This window comes from Bombus huntii, chromosome 11 (genome assembly GCF_024542735.1).
Source record: "Bombus huntii isolate Logan2020A chromosome 11, iyBomHunt1.1, whole genome shotgun sequence".
Taxonomy (NCBI): domain Eukaryota; kingdom Metazoa; phylum Arthropoda; class Insecta; order Hymenoptera; family Apidae; genus Bombus; species Bombus huntii.
The window spans coordinates 1784304-1796442 of record NC_066248.1 but is presented as its reverse complement, the minus strand read 5'-3'; the positions used below and the strand labels follow the sequence as shown (position 1 = coordinate 1796442).

The 12139-nt window shown below is 40.4% G+C and overlaps 1 protein-coding gene across 1 annotated transcript in view; it reads right to left on the bottom strand.

Moving 5' to 3' along the window:
* Nucleotides 1–250: 250 nt before the first annotated feature.
* LOC126871117 (collagen alpha-5(IV) chain) overlaps nucleotides 251–12139 on the bottom strand; it is a 55877-nt gene continuing 43988 nt past the window's right edge. The window contains exons 7-27 of the mRNA XM_050629563.1: nucleotides 11875–12036; nucleotides 11412–11538; nucleotides 11183–11332; nucleotides 10925–11101; nucleotides 10319–10483; nucleotides 9022–9365; nucleotides 8565–8817; nucleotides 8208–8401; nucleotides 7821–8027; nucleotides 7640–7745; nucleotides 5924–6468; nucleotides 5182–5380; nucleotides 4784–4983; nucleotides 4580–4679; nucleotides 3982–4167; nucleotides 3264–3556; nucleotides 2837–2924; nucleotides 2571–2741; nucleotides 2131–2316; nucleotides 1727–2019; nucleotides 251–1574 (exon numbers count right to left, since the gene is read on the bottom strand). Coding sequence (XP_050485520.1) covers nucleotides 1089–1574; nucleotides 1727–2019; nucleotides 2131–2316; nucleotides 2571–2741; nucleotides 2837–2924; nucleotides 3264–3556; nucleotides 3982–4167; nucleotides 4580–4679; nucleotides 4784–4983; nucleotides 5182–5380; nucleotides 5924–6468; nucleotides 7640–7745; nucleotides 7821–8027; nucleotides 8208–8401; nucleotides 8565–8817; nucleotides 9022–9365; nucleotides 10319–10483; nucleotides 10925–11101; nucleotides 11183–11332; nucleotides 11412–11538; nucleotides 11875–12036 — 4632 coding nt within the window. The 3' untranslated portion in view covers nucleotides 251–1088. The remainder of the gene's footprint in view (nucleotides 1575–1726; nucleotides 2020–2130; nucleotides 2317–2570; nucleotides 2742–2836; nucleotides 2925–3263; nucleotides 3557–3981; nucleotides 4168–4579; nucleotides 4680–4783; nucleotides 4984–5181; nucleotides 5381–5923; nucleotides 6469–7639; nucleotides 7746–7820; nucleotides 8028–8207; nucleotides 8402–8564; nucleotides 8818–9021; nucleotides 9366–10318; nucleotides 10484–10924; nucleotides 11102–11182; nucleotides 11333–11411; nucleotides 11539–11874; nucleotides 12037–12139) is intronic.

Sequence of the window (12139 nt, the reverse complement as noted above, 5' to 3'; positions counted from 1 at the left end):
AATCAAAAAATTCGTCACGATCAATGAAATTTCAAATTGATTCTTAAAGAAAGTAAACCGATTAGAAGATTAGTAAAATCGACGAATTCATTTTATACAAATATATATCGCTCTACCATAAAAAAAAAAAAAAAAAAAATAACATTTCACGTTCGCTGTCAAGCATTTCGAAATCGCGATCACGAAAGAGACCATTGAACACAAAATTCGCGACGTGCCGCTGCACAAAAATCATCAGGCTGTTTCAGCGTCCGGTAGCTTCTATAAAACTGTTTTATTCGACTCAATGTAAATACATAGGCAAGTAAATGTTACAGAATAAAATAGCGATACATATGATACACTGGATTGTTAATTTAAAATTCGATTGTTTACGCGAGTTTGATCAGCGTCTGTGATGGCAGTGGATGCCGTCGATTGGCAATTTTTGGCCGAAGACGTTCGTCCCCGTATCGTATTTTTTGGCATTAAAAACGACCGACGAATGGCCTATTCGCATTATGAATGCTCCTTTATATATATTCCTTCGTTACACCATACGGAACAGACGCGATAACTTAACTAACAGATTCCAACATCTCGTTATATATACACACAGACTTGCTGTTTCTAGCGATGGGATTTGAAACGCTACAAATCGTTTCGAATCTGTATGAACGACGAAAAATTCGAATCACTTTGAACACGATCCGAAGTTCGCAACTCTCGACGAGTCTTGGACGTCTTGAGAAATTTCTAAGTGTTCGATGTTTCACTGTCATTCTCGATACGTGTTTCTGTTTGCAAACGATACGTTAACGTAAATCGTTAACGACAATGCCCGAAGGAATAGCGCGAATGTCGATGTCCAGACGCTAGTAGAAGAAAAAGATCTTCGAAACTTTCAAGGCGTATCGAGACTTTAGAGATTCAAGACCGAAGATTTACGTGTAACGTAAGAATCTTAAACTTCGAATCGTGTTCAAAGTGCTTCGAATCTTCCACTATAATCTTGAAAACCCTCGAATGGCTTTCGAGATAAGATTCAAACACCCATTACTAGTTGCTCGTTCGCACGATTACGTCCGTGCCATCGCATCGATCGTCGTTTAAGCCGCGTTCGGTGATTCCGTCGTTCGTTCTGGTTTACGTAGTCTGCCTCTTCTTCGATAGTGATACGGAACGCGTCTATTCGGATCTCTCGTTTTGCTTATAGGCGGTTTCTTGTGATATTGGTAGTTTGGATAATATGAATGCGGCGGTGGATACTGAATGTTGCCGACTTGGTCTCTCTGGCCATTCGGCGTGAAAGGTCTCGGCGTTCTGGCGTGTTGGTCTTCCGTCACGCGACGTCGAATGCACACCGCGCAACGACTTACTCGCGACGTGTGATCGGCTTTCAACGTCTGTGGTATAGGCCTGCGGAACATCTCGTACTCTTTGATGATGGTTAACCAGTAGGATATGGCAGTGGAGTAATAGTTGCACGCGCCAAAACCATGGCACTCGATGAACGGTCTCGTGCGGAATTCTTCTAAACAGGAACCAGGGGACACCAAGGACTGACCGTATCCGCGTCCGCCTGCGTCTCGATGCTGAAAATTTTTCGTTGTTGCAGCTTTCACATTATTTCGGAATCGTTGGACTTTGGTTCGTTAATTTTGTAATTGAAACGCGTCTCGTTGGAAATAAGCAAGCGACCGGATACTCGCGAGCGAGAGCGGAAAGCGAAGAAAATTGTACTCACCATGAGGAAACTGTATCCGATCCAAAGTTCTTCCCAACCACCGGGACACTCTGGTATAGCCATGGATTGACTGTGCACCGCAATCACTCGAGTTGGAGCCTCGCAAACGGAACATCTGGACAGGTACCTTCCGACTTCCGGTGCCGGTATAGACGCCATGGACATAGGCATAGGTTCTGTCGTGCTCAACCAATAGCTGTAATCGTTCTTATTGGCGTAGTCGCATACGTTTTGCAAATTGCACATCGTGAAAGGCATGGTGGAGAATTTTTGAAGGCAGCTTCCAGCGGTGCCTGAAACGAAATATAATCTCGATCACGCGTTCCACTCTTAGGAAGGAGAACAGCCGAGTTAATCAAGAAATTTAATGTTTATCTCCATCAGTCGTTTTTAAACCTTCTTACCAAGATCCTGTCCGACAGAATATCCTTCGCCCATTATGTGCAAAAACGAGAAACCGTCCCAAAGTTTCACTGTATTTCTTGGACACACTGGTATCATTTCGGATTGTGAGTGTCGAGCAAAGAAGAAACCTCTGTTTCGGGCACCTGGTGCCGGTGGTGCCGGACTTCCCCGTATTCCAGGGGATCCTACGAATTAATTTGCATTTTTTTACATTTCTAACGTATCATTACTGTTAGATCATAGCTTTTTATTCGCAAATAAACGAAGATCACCGATTAGTCAAATTTTGTATTTTTTGTACAGGGACAGTTTCAAAATTCAACGCATTGTCAATCTATCTCGTGCCATTGAAATGTTTCTGGATTGATCCTCTTCGGAATTCTAATAACATTGCTCGTCACGATATTAAAATAATGCTTGTTAATAAGTGATTTGTTACCTGGTGGACCTTGTCGGCCAATTGCACCGCGAAGACCAGGATAACCAGGAGAACCAACAACGCCCTCTGGTCCTGGAAGACCGGGAAGTCCTTCCATTCCTGGTTCTCCTTTTCTTCCGGGAATTCCGTCTTCTCCTTGTTCGCCTATCATGCCCTGAAGCCCAGGGAAACCTACGCAAGTATGAATATATGATATGTATATTAAATGTTCTTTCAAATTATAAATTATTGATTTATTTTGAAATTCTTTTTGCTTGTTATAGTACCTGGCAGTCCTGGAAGTCCTACATCACCGAGTAAACCTTTTCTTGGGAAAGGCGAGAATGGGTTAATACCATTATCTCCTTTCGATCCCTGCGAACGAAAATTTATATAAATTTTCTGGAAATATTATTCACGACAATATATTAATTAAATTATTCAATTTCTTTTAGATTCTTTACCAATCTAAACGCGTTAATTGTATCTCATTACAGCGATACCGAAACTTCAAAATATTTCGTATAATACACGCGATATGTTAACGAAAATCGTTTAAATCGGCAGAAGTTCCTTATTTTTATACGACAAAATTTGTATATTCTTTAAACTCTTCGACATGGTTACTTGTAAATAAATTTCCCGAATATCGAAATAATTAATATTCTATGACTAATAGGGCGTCGAATATGTAAGATAATTGAAATAACTAACTTTTGGTCCTGGAAGTCCCATCGCACCGGATAAACCTTCGTCTCCGTCGTCACCGTGTTGTCCTCTTCGTCCGGGTAATCCTTCGCGTCCAGGAATGCCCACTTCGCCAATTTCTCCTTTTATTCCTTTTCTACCGTTAAATCCAGGCAATCCTGGTTCTCCCTGTTTTCCTTTGATGGCGAATATAGGCAGTCCACGGTCGCCAGGTTCACCTTTTGGTCCTTGTAGACCAGGTATGCCCTCTAACCCTTCTAATCCTGGAGCTCCAGGGAAACCCGTGAAACCTGCTGGACCTACGCGCGAATATGAAATATGAAAACTTGTTCGCGATTCGCGATAAGCAGTGATCCTGTCGATAGCGTAGATTTTTATAAATATTCGTTTAATTTAAATCAATTTTTTTAGACAACTTTTCCTTTTTAGGCAAATTTTTAAACAAATTTAAAGATTATAGACATTGACTGTAGAAGGTGCATAAAATACACGGAATACGCATAAAATGTAAAAATATATAAAATATGAAAAATGTAGAGGTGTTGCGTCTACCAAATATTATAGAAAACGGTGTCCGTGATATTTTTCTTATTTTAGATAAAAATATATTTTAGCGTATTGGCAGCATTTTTTCAAATTTCTGACGAGAAGCATAAATATATACGCAATTTACCTATAAATCGTAAATGAGAAATTCATTCGTATTATGAGAAGAGAGTAATACCTCGATCCCCTGGAAGTCCCTTTGGACCACGCCTACTGAAACCAGCGTCTCCCATAATTCCTTTAGGTCCATTATATCCGTATTCTCCGGGTGCACCCTTTTGACCCGGAATTCCTGGAGTCCCGGGTAGTCCATCTAGTCCAGGTAATCCGTCCTCGGATGGTTCAGCCAACTCACCGGGTAATCCTAGATAACGAGTATAATGTAGTTATACGCATTTATACAACGAATATCTTACCGGTGATCGTGTTGTTTTAACGCGAGACATTGCAAATTGACTAGTTTCAAATTTGTTGCCTTCGATATTGCTAAAGATACGTAAGGATTTCTGAGAAAATTAGCGTTTAATTTTCCTAGGACCGAAATTCCAAGATCCGATGGTACACTAGCTCGCGAAAGTACAATTTGGACACTTTCCACAGAATATTTTTATGTTCGTGTCGTGTAAAACGTTTTGAAATTTCGCTACTATTTTCATGAGCCTCTGTATATATTTATATTCTATCTCTTTATCTATAATTTTCTATATCTGACACATTTAAGTACAAATCAGTGGTTGGTGAATATAGTGTTGCATAGAAACGCGATTGGTGTTTACCTGGGAAACCTTGAGGTCCTCGATCGCCAGGAAGACCCGGGAAACCTGGCACGCCTGGGAATCCAGCTGGCCCAGGGAATCCAATATCACCTTTCATACCCTGAAATTATTAAATTATCATTAATCGTTCTTTAATCGAACGATTAAAATTGCTAAGAACAAGCAATTTCGAGGGCTGATTTTTTATATTCGTTATTTGTGTACCTTTCGTCCATGTAACCCTATGAAACCTTGTTCACCGCGTATTCCTTTTTCACCTTGCAAGCCTTCGAGGCCGGGAGTACCGAAATCACCCCTTTCTGATTCACCATACGACGGAGGACCTGGTTCACCTACCATTCCTTTGGGTCCTGGTGCACCCATTAAACCGGGTAATCCTCTAGGACCCGGATCACCAGGCATTCCTGAATACAATTTACACATTGTACGATATTTAGCATTTTTCCTGTTCTCTAGCGTCATATTGTAAATTGTTAATATTTTGACGATTCCTTCGCGGAGTTGGTTTAATAAAAAAAAAAGTAGGTTTTAATTTTTAGTCTTCTTTTACAATTTACAGATCAGGGCAGTAAAATAATTTACAACGTAATTGCTAAACCTACCTGGCAAACCCATTTGACCTGGATCTCCATCCAATCCTCGTTTACCTTTAGGCCCGCTGTAACCAGGTGGTCCTATCGGACCTCGTTCACCCTTCACACCAGGTAAACCGTGAATACCGTATGCTCCAGGCTTTCCCTTTAAACCCCAAATTCCTCTTGGCCCTTTCAAACCATCCGGTCCCATATCACCCACCTCTCCCTATATGAAACAGATAAACGAGGAGCTCTTTTCATCTTATTATTTATTCCCGTTATTAATATTATCAACCAAAATGTCATATCGCTATCGTCATTTAGTATTCTTTGATATTAGCACGGAATGTCGATGTATAACGTACGGTTATAATATTTTCAGGTTGTTTGGAATATTCATAGCGAAAGTTAAAAATGTTTTAACTGGAATTAAACCTTTTGCCATCTATAACTCCACCAGTCTTCTGTCGGAAACATTTTTGACAAGATACGAGAAAATTAATTAATTTAGATCTGAAAATACGTACAAGTGGTTGGTAAAAAAATTGTAAAGTTAATTCTATACATTATATTTCTGCAATTGAATTTTTCATTTTACATGGAAGTTTTCCTGTTCGAATCATTGCGCTGTTTAATCATTTCCTCTAGATTCTATTCTAATGTAATTTTCGGACAAATAACGATGCCCTGAATGCGTGCACCGAATAAACTTTTAGAACCAATTAGTTTCTACTGTATTTTTAAACATCGTCGTCGCTAAGAGACTTACTTTTGGTCCAGGTAGTCCGTTAAATCCGTCAAAGCCAGTTTCACCTTTGATTCCCTTCGGACCAGGGGAGCCATCGCGACCTATTCCTGGTTCACCAGGTGGGCCATGTCGTCCATCCATGCCAGGGAAGCCAGGAGGTCCGAGTTCTCCCATGAAACCAGGCTCACCCACCTCACCTTGGGGTCCACTGAACGCGCTTTCACCCGGAAGTCCGTCCAAACCGTCCGGTCCTATGTCTCCAGATATACCTTTTGGACCAGGTAATCCCATAATTCCTATAACACCTTCGGGTCCAACGTCTCCCGGTTGTCCTTTAGCTCCAATTATTCCAGGCATTCCGTCGGGACCAGGCCTACCAGAAGGACCAGATTCGCCAGTTTCACCATCGGCACCGTCTGGTCCAGGAGGACCCGGTTGACCCGGTGAACCATCTCTTCCTGAGTAGCCCATCGGTCCAGCATCACCGTCGTCACCTCTGCGTCCGATGAAACCGATTTCTCCTTTCAGACCCTTCATCCCATCGAATCCAGGTGTTCCGTAGGGACCTATTTTCAGCCATTTTATTAGCGATTTATTGTTAGTAAACTACAGACTTTTATGCATTTGTGGGAAATTTGAAAGCGCATAAATCCACAGAACGTGGGTAATACGCAAAAGTATCTAAAATATTTGAAGTTATAATATTTAATACATAAAACGATCCTCTAGATAGATTTCATCTTTTTACTCGTAAAAGCATATAACATAATTTGCTTAAATATCCGCGATTTAAATACCAAGTTTCCGCGTAATTCTGTTGCATTCTACCCGCTCTTTCGTTCCAATATACCATCGATGTTTGATAATTGGACTGCAGTTGAAATATCCGATTCCGTGTGTGCCATTCAAAGCATGTAAAACAGGCTGTTCGCAGTTTAAATATCATCGTTATACAGAATTTTGTAAAGTTTGGATTTCCCTGGCCTTTTCCAGTGGGAACGTACATATCGAGCGAGGCGTGTTCGTCGTTCGTTTATTGCGTTCATGCGTTACGGTTAATCCTTGTTTATAGTTACCTAACAATTCCCATGAATCGTCGCAACTGTTTCGAAAGGACCATTCTCTCTAGAGAGTCGGTCGATACGCCGAACAGATTTTCTCGTGCATTTAAAAACTAATCGGATGCCAATTGCGTTGATTAACATTTCCGATGTAATGACTGTAAATACTTGAAATTCTGCCTTGCAGAGTAAAACGTTTGTGAAAAACAAGCGCCATAAATTTCGTGTCATCTATATTTAACTCGAATTAAATAAAATCTCAAGCAACAACGAATAATATTGAAAACTAATTGATACAAGTTTTAATTGAAACAATGAATTTCTTTGCAAATCAACGGGGTCTGGAAAGAATAGATGCGACACAACTATCCGATCAATTTAATATCGCGAGTAATCAAAAGTATTACGTGTCGACTATATGGCTATTGAATTACTCTTCTTAATTGTGTATGGTCACGATCCGCGAGAAATTGTTCTTTGCTGCATACAGAATAGCGTTACACAACACAGATCAAATACGTATCAATACACAGATCGATAGATAGATCAAAAAGTTGATCTATTTGGTCAATCTTTTATGTATCAAAGGATTCGTTTCGCAAGTAAAAAAAAATAATAATAAATTTCTGATATTCGAGTCGAATTAATAAAAATTAAAATCTAAAAACCATCTTACCTGTAATACCGACATCTCCCATTCTTCCGGGCATTCCAGGTTGTCCAGCCATTCCAGGGAAGCCCCTAGGTCCCTGAGTACTGTAACCTCGTTGACCTTTGGCTCCCTGTCGATCGATTTTTCCCGTTAAATCTCAAGGATCAAATATCGGACGTCTATCGCCTTTGCTGTCTAATTTTACCTGTAGTCCAGTTAATCCTTCTTGACCAGGAGCACCTTTGCTACCTTTTGTTCCTTGCACACCATCCACTCCGGCTCTACCTTGTAAACCTCTAGGACCAGGATCACCAACGTCTCCCTTGTTACCAGACCAGCCCATTAATCCATAATCGCCATACGTCTGATTCGATCCTGGTTCTCCGCGATCTCCTTTGTTGCCCAAGCGTCCCTAAAGATCCGATCGAGAGAAAACAATTTTATTTCACCTGTATTACGCGATAGTTGCATAAAAATTCAACATCACGAAAAAAAAATATTATTAATACATTTTTGTCGATTTTCTGTTTTTAACGTTATTTTACGTCGCGTTATTAAACGTTCGATTCGATCTCTTTGTTCGTATGCCTACCGTGAAACCCATTGGTCCTTGTGATCCTGGTGTACCCGATGTTCCGCGAGGTCCTTGATCTCCTGGCATACCGGGATATCCTTTTAATCCTACAGGACCCTGACGCGATATACCAGGTGATCCAGAAATTCCAGGCAGTCCCGGAAATCCTTCGTCACCAGGCCATCCTTCGACACCTTTCGCACCGTCCTCTCCTATAGAAATTTCATCACACGTTTACTATCAAATAGCGATCGATAAGCGCTACTTTTTTAACATTTTTCATTTATTGTTAGTATAGTATATGTAGTACATATGTAGTATAATAATTGATCGGAAAAAATTCAGAGAATAAATGTTGTCACTTTAACTTCTTACCTATATCACCTCGTTCTCCTTTGTATCCTTTCTCTCCTTTCAGATTTATAACCGGTGGCGGATAAGATTCTCCGGGTTCGCCTTTTCCTCCTTTGTCACCCATTGGACCTTTGCCTCCCGGAATGCCCGGGAAACCCGGCTCACCTCGAAGAAATTCTTTTGGTATCGACACGTTGTCACCCGGAATACCAGGAATACCATCCGGTCTGGCGAAACCGTCGCGTCCTGTAAACCCTGGAGGACCAAAATCACCCTGAAAACAAAGGAGCGCCGTTCGTTGTCTATGTTTTCACGAAAAATTGATTAGCTCCCGCGAAAATATATAATCACAGAAGACACAATTCAACGATTATAACTCAATAATTATAAATATAAATAACAATTGTTCTTGAAATATTTTCTTAAAAGGCCAAGTCTCTCAGATGCCGTTTTTAATTCGGATAAAAAATATTTTTACCTTTTCTCCCTTAGGTCCTTGAATGCCAGTGTCACCACGACTACCAGGTTGACCTCGCGGGCCTCTTGGTCCTTCGACACCAGGGAAACCCTTGTCACCGATATCACCAGGCATTCTAGTTAGTTTGTCTGGCCATGTCAATTTTCCCATTTCTCCTTTAGGGCCTTGAGGACCAGCGATTCCTGGTCTTCCACTGTCTCCTTCCAATCCTCTGGGTCCCATGATACCCCGTTTACCCTGTACACCTTTGAATCCACGAAGTCCGGACAATCCCGGGTATCCTGGCGTTCCAGGATATCCATCCAGGCCGGAATCGCCAGGTTCACCCTTTCTACCGGGTAGACCTGTTTTCAGAAATAGTACGTTTCCATATACTACGTGTATTGTACAGTAATCGATCGGAATTTCTTTTTTGGGTAAATAAGAACTTCGAAATATCTTTACACTTAGATAAAGTAAAAAATACACGGATACTCCATAAAATTTTCTCTAATTGTTTAAATATTTTTATGAGTCGCCGCGTGTCTATTTTTTCCTAACGATTTGCAATCATTGTGAATCGTAATTATCAATGACAACTTGATCGATGATAATCAAATAGAGGTAATCGAAACGTAGAATTTGATTCAAGAGTGGCAAAGAAATTATTCTGCAAATAATTACCGATGAAAACTTTTTTATTTTAAATGAATCGTTCGACTAAATTCCCCTTTACCAATTAACTACCGAAGTGGATAACTCTCGTAACAGTTAAAAAATCATTTTCGTTCTTTCTTCCCGCCTATGTAATTAAAATTCCCACGTATTATCTAAAGTAGGTGGTCGAGATTATCCTCTTTTAACAGATTCGTTTCAATAGCGTTTAGTCATTCACGATCCAAATTTTTGTAGAACACGAAAACACGAAAATAGAGAGGCTGTCGTAGTAAACGATATTACAAAGCTTTTAAATATTTTTTTAATGGAACATTGAAAACCTCAGTGTAGACTTATAAGCATGTAAGTAAGTGAATAAGTACACGATGCTATCAGATGCGATAACGTTGTAATCCTATTGCGAATTCAAGATACAGCAATAGCTGTCCACCGTTCTTATCTCAAGATGTCATCATCATTAGTCACGCTAGTAAACCGATATTGTCTCGACAGTAGCAAACAGAGCGGAGCCATAGTATAATATACTATTAAAGCACAGATTTTCGATACGACGTTGAAACAGAATATTAAAGTTCAACGTCCATAGACATTAAAATGAGAAATAGTTTTTCTTCCTTTTTAATTTATCGATATAACATACCTGGCGTACAAACACCGCAGTCGTCTCCTTTAAGACCTTTTACACCTTTGAAGCCTGGCGCACCTGGAAATCCATCGGGTCCAGGAAGTCCTGGAAGTCCTGGTAAACCACGTTCACCCGGAGGGCCTCCGATCCTGCTTCCTTTCCCAGGGAAACCTTTAGGACCTGAACGATCGAAACACGTTAATTAGCATCGCTACAGGAAATTGTACAGGATACCAAATTTCCATTGCAGCATATCGATGAAGATTTTTGCTTATAATTAAGAAAAACGAACACGAACGAATTATTGTCGAATATGAACGATTTCTTCGTCGCCTACGAAATATCTGTGTTTTTAAATCAGGAGCATGAGAAAATATTTTGTCTAGTTGATTAATCTTTATCAATTTTGGTTACAAGGGACCGTTTCCTCATTTTTTTCATTTCATCAGCAATTTTTCATTAATATTCCGACAATCAATCAATCGCTTTGTTAATCGGTGTTCTGATAATCAACGTCCTAAAATAGTATAGACGTATGTACAATTACGAAACTACGAATGTAGGTGTATTAATATAAATTATAAAATAGACGTGCAATTTATCAAACGAAAGAAAAGATACCTTGGGGGCCATGGTCACCACGATCTCCCGGTAATCCAGGAACACCGGGGTATCCAGGTTTTCCATCTAAGCCTGGTGGGCCGTGTATCGATATTCCAGGAAAACCTTTTGGACCGGCGAGGCCGGGTATACCCGGTGCACCCGGTGGACCTTGTAAACCCATTTCTCCGGTAAGACCTTGAAAAGAGAAATGTAACGAAGTATATTTCAGTCGGTTCAACGCGTTCTTCGATGGACATCGAATCGTTAGATACAAACCATCTTGCCCTGGCTCTCCTTTGATGGAAGATCCTTTCAGTCCTGGCGATCCAGGAGGGCCGATCGGTCCTGGAGGACCAGGTGGCCCGATATAACCTACTTTACCGGGTAAACCTGGTATTCCTGGTTCTCCTGGATTACCAGGCGGACCTAGATAGAAAGAAGCAGTTGTCACGTCAAGATCTTTTTTCGTTCTATTTTTAGAAATGGATACTGGGTAAAAACAAACCTAGATCTCCTTGAATTCCAATATTTCCTTGAATTATTTCGTCCAGTTCCGGTATGTATTGTCCAGGTTCTCCCGCAGCTCCTTGTTTACCAGGTGGTCCTTGGTTTCCGGGCTCTCCCAGCTCTCCCTGAAATCAAAATACAGAGCTACGTCTCTCCAAGTCGATTTTCAAAAAGTCATCCAGTCTGCTATTGTTATACTATTGAAAGATAATTCTTATTCAAATCGATTATTAAATTAGATATTTTCGCATCGATTGTAGCAAAACGCTAAAACATAATCGTAGATTTGTTTCAATAAATAAATCTGCAAAATTAATAAAATCTCAAGGCACGTATGTACGTAAAAAGTGATCAATTCATTTTAAACCAAGTACGAACAGCGTACAATTTGAATAAAATGCGCGATGGAATTATTTTATTAAGTTTCTTTGACTAAGAATGAAACGGTAGAGCGGTCATACATCTAATCCATCGGGTCCCGGTTTTCCTGCGTAGCCTGGAGCCCCTTTCTCTCCCTTTTCTCCCGAAGGTCCTGGCGGACCTATTGCACCCTGTTTGCCTCTAGGTCCATCGTTACCTTGCTCTCCCTTCATACCTTTAGTACCAGCGAATCCTGGACGACCCTGCGTGAAAATATCACATATATACAATACGAATACGACTTTTAATTTCTCAGCGTATTCGACGTTTTAAACGTTAAATTCGTTGTCTTGAAATAATTTCATA